The sequence below is a fragment of the Aulostomus chinensis genome, chromosome 9, assembly GCF_037954235.1.
Source record: "Aulostomus chinensis isolate RoL2024-O1b breed Wild chromosome 9, RoL_Achi_v1.0, whole genome shotgun sequence".
Taxonomy (NCBI): Eukaryota; Metazoa; Chordata; class Actinopteri; order Syngnathiformes; family Aulostomidae; genus Aulostomus; species Aulostomus chinensis.
Window position 1 is genome coordinate 5642018 of NC_141328.1, and position 16129 is coordinate 5658146.

The window sequence follows — 16129 nt, forward strand, 5'->3', positions numbered from 1 at the left end:
AGATTCTCAGTGAAGAGCACATTTCTCACTAAACTATTGGTTTGCAATGAATTTAGAGATGATTCTAAATGTTTGAAACAATGCATTTAAGTGTTTTGGTTTTTTTTTTCTTCCTGTTATCAGACAGTAATGTTACAGTACTGGGCTCTCAAAAATGTTTTGCACTGTCTGGCGTGTAGTCCTTGAAAACAAAAATGAAATGGGCACAGTATTGGGTTAAAAAAATCGACATAATTTAAATATGTTTCAAATTTGAAATAGCTGTTTGATTTTTTTTTGTTTTGTATGTGTAGGATATTTTTTAACCCATCAAATTTTCTCTTTTTCCTCTGTAATACATAAAAAAATCTCTCATAGAGAATCACTGGATAAAGGAAAAGTCATACAGAAAAATGCAGCCATCAGCTGAAAAACACACTTGAACTTCATTCGCAATTTTTCTTTTTTTTTCAGAAAATGTGAAGGAAAATGAGTGTTAAACATTGCTGGCAATACAGCAAGAAATGTGTCACCGCAATATTTATGAAACGGTGAATTATTTGTTATAGGACGGGGGAAAACTGTCAAACATCACCTTGCGGCTTAGTGATCAGTGATCCATTTCAAGAACGGCCATTATCAAGCGGAGGTGGCTGTCAAACAACAAGAAAAAATGATCAAACCTGTCGCTATTCGTCACATTTTTTGCCTTTAAAATATGTAATTGCTCTGTAGAAGATGAAAACATTATCTTAAATCATGTCTTTAGTTTCCATCTGGACATTGGAACGAAAGTTCCCAGAAGGAGAAGAGACTGTAAAACTGAGATTGACTGAACATATGCATGTAAGCTGCGGGGGTAAAAAAAAAAACCTAGTTCTGTTTATCATCATTGTTCCGATTTTGTATTTTTGCCTTCGTGGATTTCATCCTTGAGTCATTGGAAGAGTCACTCATCAAAAAAAGCTCTTTACACGAGGTAATCAACACTATCAATCCTGAATCCTGTCCAAAGAAATAAAAACCACTCACGCTGCAAACTGACATACTGGAAAAGCTTGATTATATTCCTGAAGTTGTTTCACATGTGAACCAAAACATGAAAAATCCAACTGCTACTGGTGTTATGACCATGCTGTCTCTGTCTTATTTACATCCTTAAATGCAGCAGGTTCAAACATCACTAGAATATTGGATGAATAAGTATCACAATTTATTTGAATGTGGCACACACAGCTTACATAAATAAACGTGATATACATATCGTTTGAGGTCAGTCTAAAACAACATCAACACACACGGTGAACACCCAGCAGGAACAACATATAATGAATAACCAGGAATAGGGTTCACAAATGGAAAGATGAGATGCACGGTAGAGCTGGAAATGTTGAGGTTCATGCTCACAAGAGAACTGCAAACCCCTAATCAGCACGTCCTTTGTTGAACATCTCTGTTGGCTGGAGGTGAGAACTTTTGTTAAGTGACACAAGAGGGAAGATTATTTCTGTTTTTATTTGCTAAGTGAATGTTTTCATGGAATAAAAGGGAGGAACAGCTGTTATAGAGAGTGAGAATTAAGATATTCAAAAGCCCTTCACACCTGCACAGGTTATAATGAATGAATGAATGACAAGCATTTTACTTCTGATTCAACCGCAATTAGCATTTCTAAACAAAAGTGGTTCTTGAGCTTTTTTGTGTGTGCAACGGTGTCGTTTGTAAACTAAATAGAAAAAAAAAACCCGCGTGTGTTTGCAGATGCATTTACGTGACGGGATGCGTGATGCGTGAAGCCAGCATGTTTTAAAACGCGTTTCACGATACGACGCGCGTCTCTCTTCTGAGACATATATGAACATTTATATAAATATGTAAAGAGGCTCCGTATGTAGCACATGCTAACAAACAGCAGCAGCACCTGAAGCTCAAGTGCACGCTTGTTATCGACCAACGCAAAGAGACATTATGCAGACAATTTAATTGGACCACACTTGCACAGTACATATACAGGCTCTTGTCAAATGCAAAACATATACTCAAAGCATCAGTGTTTCATACTTCAGGTGTTGCTTATGTGCTCTAAAATAGTGGGTACAATGATCCATTCATTTCTGAATATTCTGAGGAACTCACACATTAACATCATAATACTATGACAGTGCAGCATCAAGCAGCCTCACTACAGCTTGTTCTCTCATGAGGTTTGGACGACACAATACTGATACAAAAGTACTATAAAAAATAACTGCATCACAAACAGACTGAATAAAGAAGTGGATGTAGCCACTGACATCAGCTGTTGTTTATGTTTGTGTTGACTTGACTTCGCTAGGTTGGAGCCAGACGTAACCATATTTAGGTGAGAGGGTGGAGCCTGAGAAGACAGAGGCGGGTCTACACACACATGCACTCCTGACTGATGTTCCAATTATTGCAACATTTGGGTTAACTTAGATATTACTTACTGAGGCTATGGCTATAACCTGTCAGCGCTACATGTGAACTGAGGATCTTTTAACTTAGTGTAGTAAAGGTAACTCTTATTAATTGCTACACAGCCACTATAATCTGACGCCTACACTACATGGCTACATGAACAACAAGCGCACAATGCTATGTTGAAAATATGAGTGCGCAGAGGGCTGCAAGGTTTTCAGCTTTAACTTTGAGGGTACATGCCAACTTTGTAGAAACACCCTTACTGTCCATCATTTTTAGATGCAGGAAAACAGACTCCGCCTCCCATCCTGTCTTGCTCTCTCTGCTTCTTCCTCTTTGCATATTCTTGTTCAAATAGAATGTCAATTCAATCAATGAATCAAATGTCCCTTGTTCTCTCTTACAAAGTTGGCAATGATTAGCAGTCGTCTTCTACCACTAGGTGTCAAATCACTGCTTACCACTTCTATAAGTGCTGGCCATTAAAGTAATCTAGCTTCAATGGAGGCCCCAGCTGCTATACCCACCTCTTGGATCCAGCCTGTGACGTCACAATAACATGAATATCTACAGTTCGCGGCCTTCGTACATATTGACTCTAGCAGGCAAAACATTTTCACATTAAAAAGAATATCTTTCTGGGATAATTTATCATACACACAAATAAATCCTTTATGAAGAAATGTTGAATGTGCTCGTGCTATTATCGGTCAAGTTTAACCTCTTGACAATCTGGCCACTCTCCTCCTCCTGCTCGGTGACCGGCTCATTGCTCTCATGGGATGAATCCTTTATCACGTTGTAATACATCGGCACATTGTACTCGCACGCCTTCTCTTTGTGACGGCAGTTGCATTTGCAGAGCTTTTTGAACGCGACGCGAAACTTCTGAGACATGAGGTTGTAAATGATGGGGTTGATCGCACTGTTGGTGTAGATGCACATCCTGCAGAAGAGAAGGAACCATGTGTTTTGGTAAGGTGGGTCGATGAAGGAATTGACCACCACCAGCGTGCGGTACGGCATCCACAGTAAGGCAAAGAGGACAACCACCACAGCCAGCATCTTTGTTATCTGTCATCAGAGAGGACGTGAGAGAAGCAAAGAAATAAGGATCAGTGGGAAAGTCCCCTTTTGGAAGGGGATTGACCAGATAAATTAAATGACATGAAGGTCTGCAGGTCAGTGTTTCAGTATGATGATTAAGAGGTAGCTGACATTGAATTAAACAAAATCTACTGCAGCTACATGACCAATGAAAGTCTATAAACGTAAACTGAAGAGTCATTTCAGATCGCAACCACCTGCCCTAATGAGTGTGACCTAAATCAACATCTGATTACTGCTTGAGACCGTCTCGTCTGGCCTGACTGCACTTGTACTTATGAACATTTATTTTTGGACAGTTTAACGGTATCATCACGGACCCTAGTTTTGTTTTCCTTGCTGTTTGTTTTCAAGGGATGTTTCCTCAGTTCCTGTTTTATTTTGAAATAAACATTCCTCGTGCGTATCCTTGTGTTACTTCCTGTCTGTTTCCCCACCTTTCTTCAGCTCTTCAATCAGGTTTCATCAGTCACAGTGATTCTTACTCAACCAGCCTTTGCGTTCTCCCTCCTGTTTTTTGTTCTATTGTTAGTGGAGTTTGTATTTTACTTCTGTTTCTCCTGCCAGTCTTTGTCTCTTCATCTCTTACGTTTGACTCTTGTATGTGTGTGCATTCCTCGGTGTCCCAGGTTTCTTTTCTGCTTTTGTCAGTTTTGCTTTGTCAGTTTAGATCTAGTTTATGCTCAATAAACTTCATGTCATCGGTTTATCACGGCCTCCTGTCTCTGTGTTTGGATCCTGCTTCACCTCAAACCTGACAGAGCGAGTCCGTTTCACATCCTTCTCCACAAACACTGCCATGACAAGTGACGTCAGCTGACGATAGCTTCTGTAAATACACTGTATAAGAAGGGATATATACCAGCTGGAGGTCAGGGGCAGGAAATGGCTGCTGACACTGGTTTCACTGGCAGACTAAAGAGCTCACATTTAGAGCTTAGTGATATCACTTCAAATCAATATCTGGATTATTATCATCTTTTCCTCCGTTATGTTTAACAAATGATTCGTTTATACACTTCTAACACTGTTCTAAAAGTTCCCCATCAAGCTCTTTACTACAATGAGTGAATATTAAAGGGAAAGCAACCTGATTATCCCTTGGAGTCAGTGAGAGGTTCAAAATGTTGGTTTTCAGTATCTTCAGGATTTGGAAAATATCGAACTGTTACTATTCTGACTAGTTTTGACTTAACAACTGGTGACATTACACAGAATCATCATGCTTGTGTCATCGTTTACTTTTGCTGAAAACCAGATTGAATTGATGATAGTGTGACTTTTGTGGGGATCTGTGCCAAACAAAGATGAATTCTTGAAATTTGTAGGATCTCTTTGCAGCTCATCGATAGCTTTTATTTGACATGTTTTGTCATGAGCAAAGGTCATATTCTGATTTCAATAAAACATTTAGATTAATCAGTCAGCTCCATCTGATTTGGGCTGATCTTTGTTAATCTCAGTTTCTATTATTATATGATTAATTGTCCAGTCTTACTCAGAATTCAATCAGTTCATTTGTGAAATGACTGGACTCCTTCGCTATTAGCAGCCACAAAAAAGTTTTAGATATTGGCCACTTGGATATATTTAAAATCTATTCGTGGCCAGGAATAGCGAAGGGATTAGGATAATAGATAGATTAGGAAGTTTGAGTGACCCTCCCAACCAAAGAGGGCTAACGACTGAGCCATGTGATGCCCGGGTTGCTTGCTAAGGGGCTTTGAATGCTCCCTAACAGCTACCATGCATGGAGGGCTACTTATCACATAGCAGATAATCTGGGATGAGATGAAGACCTCAGGTTCCTTGTGGTGCACCTAGACCCCGTTTAATGGCTTTGAGATGAAATCTTTCCTTTGTTCTTACTAAAGGAACGCGATCTCCTCAGAGTACTGAGCATTTTCTATAAAAATTCTTTGTGTTTGGAGCAGTTACAAAAGAAGGAGTCTAGTTCCAGTGTGCTACCACTAGGATTCTTTGAAACTAAAAATGACAGCTAATGTTCACAGTTCACTTTTTTTTTTTTGTCGCACTAAACAGACCAAAATTAGAAGCAAGTATATTTGGCTTCCGCTGAATTTTACAGAAGTCAATTAAGCACATGTGTAAGCCAAATCCACTTTACTTTATACTCTAAGTAACTTTAATGAAGCACTCACGTATTCTTGCCTTGTACAGAAAATTCATTTAAGACTTGAGCTTTATTACATTTGCCTCCATATGTAACAGCCCGTGATGTCATACAGTGTATTTTCATAAACTAGGAAGTATATAACTAGTCAATTACCAGAAGACTTGTAGTATAGCTCACAGTATCTTTGCAGTTCAAATTAAACATACAAGACTAGTTGTGTGCTCTAAAAGAAAACTCAAAGTGCACTACGATAAATTTAAAAAGAGGAGTAATATTACATAATTAGTAAGCTAAAAGTCTATCTAGATGTGTTTTAATGTGTACTTTCGTAAGGTGGGTTGGAAGTTGTATAAAACTATATTTTATCCTGCCTCTTTGAAAGTGTATTTTTTGAAAAAAACAAGTATACTAGTAAACTAGCAATATAGAGAGTTATTTGTCGTACAGTTCACATGTACGTGTATACCTACTGTACAGATACAAACTAGTTGTGTCCTCAGGTTTATGTAAAATGGGCTGATTTAGTCCCTAGAAGGATTGAAGTGATACTCTTTCAAGTATATCGGTCTACTTGGTACATTGTACTTGCTGTCGTGTGCTCGGGAAATATACCTTTCCATTTTCTTTTCGCACTCAGGTAAATGTAATGGAAAACAAAAAGATTTGTACAAGGAACACAGATTTGTACACAACTGCCCACAATATTGGTTGAATTTGCTGATATAAAAATGTACCTTTGCTGTTACTGATGACACAAAATGAAGATGAGCAAGTGTTTGAGATCTCATTTTGCTGCTTAACTTGATTCAGCTCAACTATAGCTGAAGCTGATGGGAGTGACATGAGCAGGTTGTCCTAAAGAGGACATGATATCTGGACGACTGGATATTTTTTTCCTTAATTCTAGAGCTGTTTCCGTTTGGACCACTAGACTGCTACTTTTCATCCACAGGCAGACAGAGGCCACCAGCTGAACTAAAAAGATATCTAAGCTTTTTTTTGTGAGTCAATCAAGTCGTCCCAGAACTGTACCTGTTTCCTGGCAGAGACGGCTCCCTTACTGGCCTTGTTAGAGCTGTTGGAGTGACCTTGATGAACTGAGCCTCCTGCGCCTCTGTCGCTGAGGTGTGAGGGCAGAGGGTTCATAAACAAAATCCTGGCGATGAGACCATACAGCACAGTTGCCACGACGAGTGGGATGACATAGAACAAAGTGAAGTCCAGGAAGTAGATTGGCATGTAGAGACTTCTGGAGACACGGTAACCACAGGTAACCACGACTCCATTGATGTAGACGGTTTCATCAGTGTTCACTAAAAAGAACCACATAATGCAGTAGAGTGAAGTGAAGACCCAGACTCCAGCTATGATCCTCTTGGCGCGGGAAACGGTGCATATGAACTGTGCCTTTATGGAGTGACAAATGGCAATGTATCGTTCGATGGTGAACGCTGTGATGGAGCAGGACGACACGTTGATGCCCAGGTACTGCAAATAAGTTATGCACAAGCATCCCGTGTAGCCGTATATCCAAAAGGCGACAACATCAGAGATATTTGGCAGCCCGGCAGCCAGCAGCACGATGAGGTCTGCCACAGCCAGGCTAACGAGGTAGCAGTTGGTTGGGGTCACCATGTGTTTGGTGCGTAGCACAACCAGCACCACCATAATATTCCCAGCGATCCCAACTCCACAGATGAGCATTGTTAAAAATATCGTTATGACCTGTTCTTCAAGAGGTTTCAGAGGCATTCTTGTCAGATTTACCACCTGAGCAACATCCTGGAAGATGGCTGTGCTGTTCTCCATTACGTCGAAGTCCAGTTGATCTTCGGTGGCACAAAAAAGTTGGCTGAAAAGTTTTGGGACCCCTGGGGCTCTCACAGTGACCCTGAAAGCTCCATCAACACGCTGCAACTTACCTTAAGAAGACACATGCAAATGGGCAGAACAAAAGCAAAAATGAAGCGAAAATCATCATTTCACATTTAGAAAACCTGCTGCAAACTCAAACATTACAAAAACACACACTCGGGATATTAGTTTCCTTGAAGACACAGCTGGAGGTTTAAATACACAAAACATACATGCACACAGACAGATTCCCTGCAGTATTACAGTAACACTACTGTGCCCATTGTTTGAGGGGCGGATGTTCAGATTATTGAGGAAAAGACATCCACACTCACAGAGATTCATCATTTCATAGATGACGTGGAAGGGTGTGATTTTCACAGCAGATTTTTTTTTTTTATTCTCATGTGACACATTTCTTTTTTTCTACATCTTTTGGTATAAAACTAAAAAGTGTACCAACTGCTAAGTAATCATGGAAAGAACAGGCTGAAAAAAAAAAATTTAAGGAATCAATATAAGTATTTCTGCCAAATTACAGCCAAAGGTTAACATATGATACATTCTGTGCTTCTACTGAAATGAGAAAAAGAAGCCCTGAAACAGCGACTAGATGTTATCTTCTGCTTTTGATCAGAACTGCCTTAGTCTAGCACAGTCTCGCATTTGACTTAAAAGACATTAATCTTCCAAGAGGAGACTTGAATATGAATTTAGAGGGAAATAGAAATTCAAAAATATTCAATATCCTCTGACCAAAAATATCAGACTATAAATGACATTACTCTCACCCTTTTCTGACCCACTCATCCAGCCATTCTTGAGCATTTCCTTAGCCAAAGTATCAGTAAAATGTTGTGACTTGACTAATCAGAAATAAAATGCTAGTACTTTTAAAGTTGCTGTTATCAAATATGTACAATAAGAGAAAAGTGCTAGAAGAAAAGGAGCATCCTACCATCACTCTGGCGTGGCAGCAGGGCTCAGTTACACTCAGATGACGGTTGAGCGCTGCTGCAGTCGTCCACATCTGTCTCTCCCGTCCTCTCGCTCTCCCTCCCTCTCACTTCACACACCATTATATCACAATGTAACACACAGCCACCAATTTAAAAATCAATTCCACCTCCTCCCAATCCAAACTGAGAATATCGTCAGGGTGGCCATGGCTATAACAATAAACCATGTAATTATTGAGAGAACTGAGGAGGCAGCCTGCAATCGAGCCCCTCTGCCACTGAACTGATTGACCATTCAACCAAAATGCTTCTAATTGGGAAGTAGACATATTTTTTTTACACAAACAGGCATAATTTACTTAATTTCTAAAGACACTGGCCAAATTAACAAATTCAGTGTCAAAAGTTCAGAAGTGTCAAATAGACATTTTTCGCTCTCCACAAGGGTGAAAAGAGAGACATCCAGAGTGATGCTGCAGGCACGTTGAGGAACAGGCACTGCAGGCTGGATGTTTACACTCCAGAAGTGTGATACTCAGAATCACTTAACCTCAGTGACAGAAGAAATACACACTTCCTTTGTTCACATAACAAGTACAAATACCAGGATAAAGTAGCGTTCATTCAAAACACTACTCAGATTAATACAGGTAAGTATTTGAAGTATTTGGTGAATGTACACAAGATTCAAAAGAAAAAGCACATTCTACATGATGCTTGCACATAAGAGCATTCAATAATAGACCCATTGACCTCTACAGGTTAGACTGAAGTGTACAAAATGTGCTGCTCAGATTGTATCTTCTACAAGTCGGCAGGCTCTCAAGTTTCACCCAGCGCAAAATCTTTTTCATCAAAGTAACTGATGAGCTCAGACAAATGCAGGGAGGCACAAAGCGCAACGACTCCTTTGAATTGCAGTGGAGTACATGCTCAAAGTCCCCTAAAATACAAATACTCCATACAAATACCTTAACCTTAAGTGCAGTAATTGAGTGAAAATACTTGACATCACCTCTTCCAGTGAGACTGAAAGAAAGCTGAGAATGCAACCTTCAGTAACAGAAAGACCCTTGAATCCATCTGTGGACCGACTGTTGGCATGAAATGCTGATGAATAACACAAGATGTTTGCGTTGTTACTGCAGAATCGTTTCCTGCCACACAGCGTTCAGTCCATCATGGCTTTCTCTAATGAACAGAAGTAGAAAAAAATCCTGCAAAACCCATTTATCCCGGTGATTTTCTGATTGAAAGTCTGTCCTTCACTTGACCTGCAAAAATATCATGACCTTGATTTATTTTCTATTGCAATGTAATAAATCAGGTTGGTTGAGAAAGTTGTATAAAAATAAATGCTTTCTTCAGAGGGTACGTGCAGAGGTTGTTACAGGGAAGTCACACGTGGGGCGTTCGAATACGGAGAACCGAGAAATCACACTATGAGAGAACATACTGTAAGAAAAAAAAAAACTTTACTCAGAGAGCTCAATTTTTAGACAACCATGAAGCGGACAAAAAGTCAGGCTTAAAAATAGATGAGAAAGGGGTATTCTATTATTACTCAGAGCTGAGGTCTTAAAATAATCTCTCAAAGGCTCATGGGAATTTAAAGCAGGAGCTTACTGATGAAATGCAATAAGAGAGAGAAAGAAGGTGATTCTGTTTTTTGTTGTTGTTGTTAAACATTAAAATAGGCTGGTCAATTATTGGATGTGTGCAATGTGTTAAAGCTAACTGGCCCAATGTGATAATTCTAAAAAAAATAAATAAATAAATAAAAAAAATTAAATAATACAATTTATTAATAGATCATTTCAGGGCCTGTATGTCTTTAGCGGTCCAAGGTGCCACAGTGGCATCTAGTGGTGGTTAGGGGTATGACCAGTTTATAGAGAATCATGAAACACTAACGTGAATTAAAAATGGCATTTCTCATCATGTTTTTCATATCCACACATCACGATGATTGACAAGGCATTGGTTTGTTTCGCATCGCGCTCATAAGCTTGTACTGCTACACCTGCCATGCAAGGAAACAAAAAATGCTTCTCAGGACTTGATTTCTAACTAGAAAATGGAAGATTCAATTATCAATACAAATTTATTTTTGATTACATTAAAATTACACACACAGGCATTTGTTTGATGGTTCCATAAATGACAAACCGATGCAATAAAATTAGCCTATTTTCTTTAAGTCTAATATTTTCCATGATGACACAATTCTGTTAAAATAAATTCCGTTTTTAATATGAATCTTGGGAACTCCCCCCCCCCCCCCCCACAAAAAAAAAAGAATTCCATGTCTTTTCTTTTTCATTTTCATTGAATGTTTCTTTGGTGAGAATGTGAGATGTAGCAGTTGAACAATTTTGGTGTCACTTGGAGCAAAAGTTGTGGGAAGAGTGGGACTGAATTAGTTTCGTAGTTTCCAGAAGAACAGCAGTGTGATTGAGAAGAGAGTGCAGGACTGTCAAAGCGACCGCACGCACATCTGCTCGCTTGCAAAGTTTTGTTTATTTTAACACACTGGAAGGTGGCTTTTCTTGAAAGTAAAAGAGGAAGTCTGACCTAACAAACAATGCAGAAATCTATAACAAAAAAAAAAAAAAACCTGTGACATTTGTGCTCTGTGTGGAAAAAGAAAAAAAGAGCCGTTCTGAGAAGGTGACATCAGTGTTTCTAAAACCACAACCTTTTACAGGTTGAGATTCTTGGAGGAGGCTGTTGCTTGGAGACGCACTTGCAGGCCAAAGGCTTCGCAACAGTGACTGAAAAACAGGATGCTTCACATGCGCTATTCTGGAACGGAAACAGCAACCATGTATCACAAACCTGAACAACAAGAACCCCCAGTCAAGTTACCAGCTCTCTGAGCCTGCAGTGATTATTTTCCTGGGTATCTTATAACCTTTTAGAATGTTCTTATCAGTGTTATGCCGAGGAATAATATTTAATTTAATTTCTCATATCTGCTGTGAATGTTCCGTCTCGGCGAGTCTCCGCAAAACTCTGGTCAGCATGGACCCGGCATGTCGTACCCCCTCGATCCGGGTCCCTGTTCACTCTCTCGACTGCCAACTGTCAAATATGCAGGAACAGGAATGATACTTTCTCTTTTACAGATTAACCAGACAAGTACAACATGATGATTATCAGAGATGCAGATATGCAATAATGAGGGTTTTTCTCTTGCTAGCTCCTTCCACAAACATCCTTCGTCTTTCGTCTGGTATAATGTGCTTCCTCCCACTTTCAGTCCGGCAACATTATTAAGTAGCAGGAGTTGAGCACCTGGCGAGCTGAAATTATATGGTGTAGAATCAACATGGCCGAAGGGTGACGTTCATCTACATGCAACCACAACAGCCTCCTCTGTTTTAGCTTGCTTGGTTTGTATTTTCTTGATCAAGTAAGCCATTCTCTTCTCTTCATGCTTTTTGAAAAAGGATGCTGAGATTTCCCTGCGCAGTCGCGTCGCATACACCTCAATGAACACCAGCGAGTAGCTCATCAGCCACAGACATCCCAGAAGGAGAGCCACTCCAAGGTTTGGAGCCGAAGCTGTAGCGTCACAGAGCGACGGCCCGGGGCTGAAGTTCCACCGGTACTCCTTGTGGAAATTCATCAGCTCCCTCGTGATGCAGGATTGTGGGATAATACAAGATGCAGGAGAGAACCACTGAACCTATCACGAGATTTAAAACACAACAAATATATGAACACCCTAAAAGTGAGGAGGCAAATAATGTTAGAAAACAAAAAAAACAAAACTGCACTTGCCTTATAATTGACCATGATGCTGGCAGACGTTGGCGGAAAGTCCAGAAGCCACGGCAAAATCATCTCAACGATGTGATACACAACATGATCTAAGGCTACAATTAAAGTTATGGCAAAGAAATATAAAGTCACCACAACCAGTGATATGAAACAGGAGGTACATTCCTCACTGGTTATTTTACATCTTGTGGCATAAGTTTTATTTTCAGCCTGACTTTTGGTGCCCGATGCTTTCAGCTGCAGCTCTTTGGTGATGTTTTTATTATCAAACTGGAGTGATGTCAGGTAGGATTTCAGGTAGCGTGCGGATTCAAAGATCAGTAAAGCAACAAAAATAGCAGCAAGAATTCGGTTTGATAGCAGTTTGCCTTCAGTTATTAGATTCCTGGCATGTGAAAAGTTGATTTCTATCTGCCCAATAATCTTGGTGAACCTATTTTGGACCTCTGACACATCCACATGGGTGAAATGATCTAACTTCCTTAGGTTAGTGACAATGCTCAAGTGTTCCTTCCTCACTTTGATGGTTTCTTCAACGAGGTCTCGCTTTGCTTCGTTTAAGGGTTCAGATGAGTTTAATAACATCTTTGAAAAACCCTCAGCGGTGCACTTGAGGATGCGCACGACTGACCCGATGTTCACTGTAATGTTAGGGATGACGTTCAGCACTAAGATCATGACCGAGGCTGAGATGACGAGTTTGCGTCCCTTTTTGGTGCACACCGTCGGCAGAGTCATAGTCAGCACACAGCGCAGAGGGTGACACAAGAATGAGACCAGGAACGTGGCCACACCGTAGATGCAGGCGGTCTGAATAGATGTGTCATGGTTGTACTTTAGTGTTTTGGAGAGCCAGTGGTAAAGCAGACCACCAGTAATGACAGCCAGAGTGAAGCAGAGGATAAGCAAGGCTAGGATGTCCCTGCCAGCAGGTGCAGGTGCGGAGTAAACCCGCCACAGATAGGACAGGGTGGACTTTACTGCTTTCCTGCAGGATCCAGTCCTGGTCCTGAGGAGAAAAAAAATACAACCTCAGCAAAGACATTAATGAATCTACTTTTTTTTTGTTACGCATTAAATTGAATTTACTTAATATACGATCAGTATTGATAATGAAGCCAGCAGCCGGCTAGTTTAGCTTAGCATACACTCTGGAAACAAGGGGAAAACAGACCGTTTAGCTCAGCTTCAGGTGGAGAGGTACACACAACCCCAGGGTCTGAAAAGTGTCACGAGTGGGGCAATGTCTTAAATCTGCATTCTTCCGTATGGCCAGCAGGGGGCAGTTGTTACCATTGCTAAGAAAAGTCTCCCAACTGATGAATCTATTACGACTTGTGGGTTTAAAAGAGTTAATATGTCCATCAGAAGTAACCTTGATATCTTCTTTTGGTTACAAACACGAACGTGATTGACGAGAGTGATTGTTGATAACTGCAGGCCACCGTGTCCTCCTCTGCACACTGGGAGGGGTGAAGGCGACAGTTGGTTTGATTTTCATCAATAGAGGTCACGAGATCCTACACTGTGAAATTATGTAAATTACAGTGCCGTGTAGAGCATAAAATTAAACATTGTGCTGTGGTGTGTGGCTTCCAAAGACACCCGTCAGTCAATACAGAGGCGTAGAGATATCAAACAACCATGAACCTGTAACTTTACGCCTCTTGTTTTCAATTCAAGAAAGTTACTAAAAAAAAAAAAAAAAAAAAAAACCCGTCTTGCTCAGCGGTTGCTTGTACTCAACGAAACTTAAGTACATTGCTTTAATGCCTATCTTTTGCTGAGTGTGCGGGAGCTTTCTTCTACTTTTAAAGTTGTTTTGTCCCAGTCAAAATTTACATAAAAGTAATGTCCTAGTTAAGTTACAGAGGCACTTTGTAATCAGCTATAAAAACATTAAATAGTCTCAGCTTTTGTTACATAGATCTGAGAACATCGGCTGTACATTGTGATGTTTCAAGGGACTGACAGAAGGGAGGTTTTTAACCTTTGAACACTCAGGCTAGCTGTTCCCACTCTTCATGCTAAGCTAAGCTAATCATCTCCTGTCTCCATGTTGATATTTGACAGAAAAACATGATGGCAGGTTCTTCTCATCAAATTTTCCAATCAGGGCCAATTTTTTTGCCCTGTAAACCTGCATATTTTTTCAGTTGTTCCTCACAAGGAGCGGACCACAGCATCTTTTCCGCCTTTTGTATGCAGCAAAACCTTCTGGTTGAGAATCCCTGAACTTGTCAGATAGGTGCTTCCGCAATTTGTGATTTTTTTTTTGGGGGGGGGGGGGTGCCTCAAGTGCCTTTCATCTGCTTTTAAAAAAAAAAAAGGTTCTTTGTAAATCCAAAATGTTGAAGCGTTCCTTCTTTTATGCTGCTTTGAAGACGACGTGAGCTCAGCGTAAAGACTGCGCTTACAGGAAACTGAATATCACATTTTCTGTTGGTTTGTCAGAAATGTAAACGGGATCATTTGTGAGTTCAAGTGAATTTTTTTGCTGCACGGAGAACAAAGAAATTCTGTCCATCCATTTTCTTCCACTTATTCCTGTTAAGGGTCGTGGGGGGTTGGGGGTGGAGCCTATCCCAGCAGTTTTCAGATGAGAGGTAGGTTTCACCCTGGACAGGTCACCAGTCCATCACAGGGCCAACACATAGAGACAGACAACCATTCACACTCACATTCACGCCTACGGTCAATTTAGAGTATCAATCAGCCTCGTCCTCTCTTGATGTCTTTGGACTGTGGGAGGAAGCTGGAGTACCAGAGAGAACCCACACAGGCACGGGGAGAACATGGAGACTCCACACAGAAAGATCGAGCCGGGACCCACTTGCTGTGAAGCGACAGTGCTGACCACTGCACCACCGTGCCGCCAACAAAGAAATTATGTCAACTTAAGTTCAGAAACAAGATGATGCCACCTTCCGTCCCTCATCCAACAACTCCAGCCTCATTAATGTAATCAGCTGTGCCTCATCACCCTAATGACCTGAGCAGACCTACATAAGAGCACTCAACCCTTCTCAGCTCTTAGAGAGCTGCGCTGGTTTCCTCCCTCCATCAAAGACATGCATGTCATGGACTACACCTTCATCTTCAACTGTTCCCCCTCTCATTGAGGGAACACTACGGGATGCCAAAGACATTCTCACCACGCGTGACCCTCAACCTATCTTTTCCATAACCTTCGCCAATCTAAATAAAACTACCATCCAAACCAACCTATTGTTGTGGTCTTCGTTAGTGAGTATATAATTAATGTTGTGCAGCTTCTCCCCTGGTTGTTTAACTATCATTGCGCCCACATGTGGTTTGGCATTGTCTCACACACAGCAAATCCCATCCCATCTGAACAAACGGCTTGTCTACTTAACACACTCATCACAAAAAGTCACAAGTAAAGTTATTTTCTTATTACCTCAGTTAGAAACATTTCATTATGTACTGTCCTTTTCGTGAGCCACCGAAGCCTTAGGGGTTAATTAGAATGCAGAACACTTAAGAACACTTAAGATAATTACAGTTCTTACCTGATAGGAGTTATAACACACTCAAACATCTTTCTCATTATGATGACAACGAACGGGAGTGGGAAGTCTTGTGAAGATGGCAAAAAGGGAAGTGGCCTGAGAAGTCACTGACAATATTCACGTGGAAAAAGACAGCTCTTTTCAACCATACATGACACAAGCATCACTCACACACACACACACACACACACACACACACACACACACACACACACACACACACACACACACACACACACGCGCACACACACACACACACACTCCCACACACTCCCACACAGTCTGACACAACTCAGAACTTCTGAGAATTTGTCATTATGAGAATTCGTTTC

At 40.6% G+C, this 16129-nt stretch overlaps 2 protein-coding genes across 3 annotated transcripts; both read right to left on the reverse strand.

Annotated features, from left to right (window-relative positions):
* Positions 1 to 1250: 1250 nt before the first annotated feature.
* On the reverse strand, positions 1251 to 8586 carry LOC147255535 (thyrotropin-releasing hormone receptor-like). Of its 2 annotated transcripts, XM_086212564.1 has the most exons (3): positions 8478 to 8586; positions 6698 to 7587; positions 1251 to 3495 (listed from the first exon to the last, which is right to left on the reverse strand). In XM_086212564.1, the coding sequence occupies exons 2-3, from the start codon at positions 7472 to 7474 to the stop codon at positions 3094 to 3096; spliced, it is 1179 nt and encodes a 392-aa protein (XP_086068690.1). In that variant the 5' UTR covers positions 7475 to 7587; positions 8478 to 8586; the 3' UTR covers positions 1251 to 3093. The 2 variants fall into 2 exon arrangements, with proteins under 2 accessions (XP_086068690.1, XP_086068691.1); XM_086212565.1 differs by lacking the exon at positions 8478 to 8586 and having other exon boundaries at positions 6698 to 7667.
* Positions 8587 to 10812: 2226 nt separating this feature from the next.
* ocstamp (osteoclast stimulatory transmembrane protein) lies at positions 10813 to 15872 on the reverse strand. Its single transcript, XM_086213320.1, has 3 exons — positions 15798 to 15872; positions 12265 to 13273; positions 10813 to 12169 (listed from the first exon to the last, which is right to left on the reverse strand). The coding sequence occupies exons 1-3, from the start codon at positions 15833 to 15835 to the stop codon at positions 11828 to 11830; spliced, it is 1389 nt and encodes a 462-aa protein (XP_086069446.1). The 5' UTR covers positions 15836 to 15872; the 3' UTR covers positions 10813 to 11827.
* Between the last annotated feature and the right edge of the window lie 257 nt (positions 15873 to 16129).

Coding starts and splice junctions, on each gene's coding strand:
- ocstamp (XM_086213320.1), bottom strand. CDS start 15,835: ATGAGAAAGATGTTTGAGTGTGTTATAACTCCTATCAG. Junction 13,274..15,797: donor TGTGTTATAACTCCTATCAG/GTAAGAACTGTA, acceptor TTTTCTCCTCAG/GACCAGGACTGGATCCTGCA. Junction 12,170..12,264: donor GCATCATGGTCAATTATAAG/GCAAGTGCAGTT, acceptor ATCTCGTGATAG/GTTCAGTGGTTCTCTCCTGC.
- LOC147255535 (XM_086212564.1), bottom strand. CDS start 7,474: ATGGAGAACAGCACAGCCATCTTCCAGGATGTTGCTCAGGTGGTAAAT. Junction 3,496..6,697: donor CCGTCTCTGCCAGGAAACAG/GTACAGTTCTGG, acceptor CTCTGATGACAG/ATAACAAAGATGCTGGCTGT.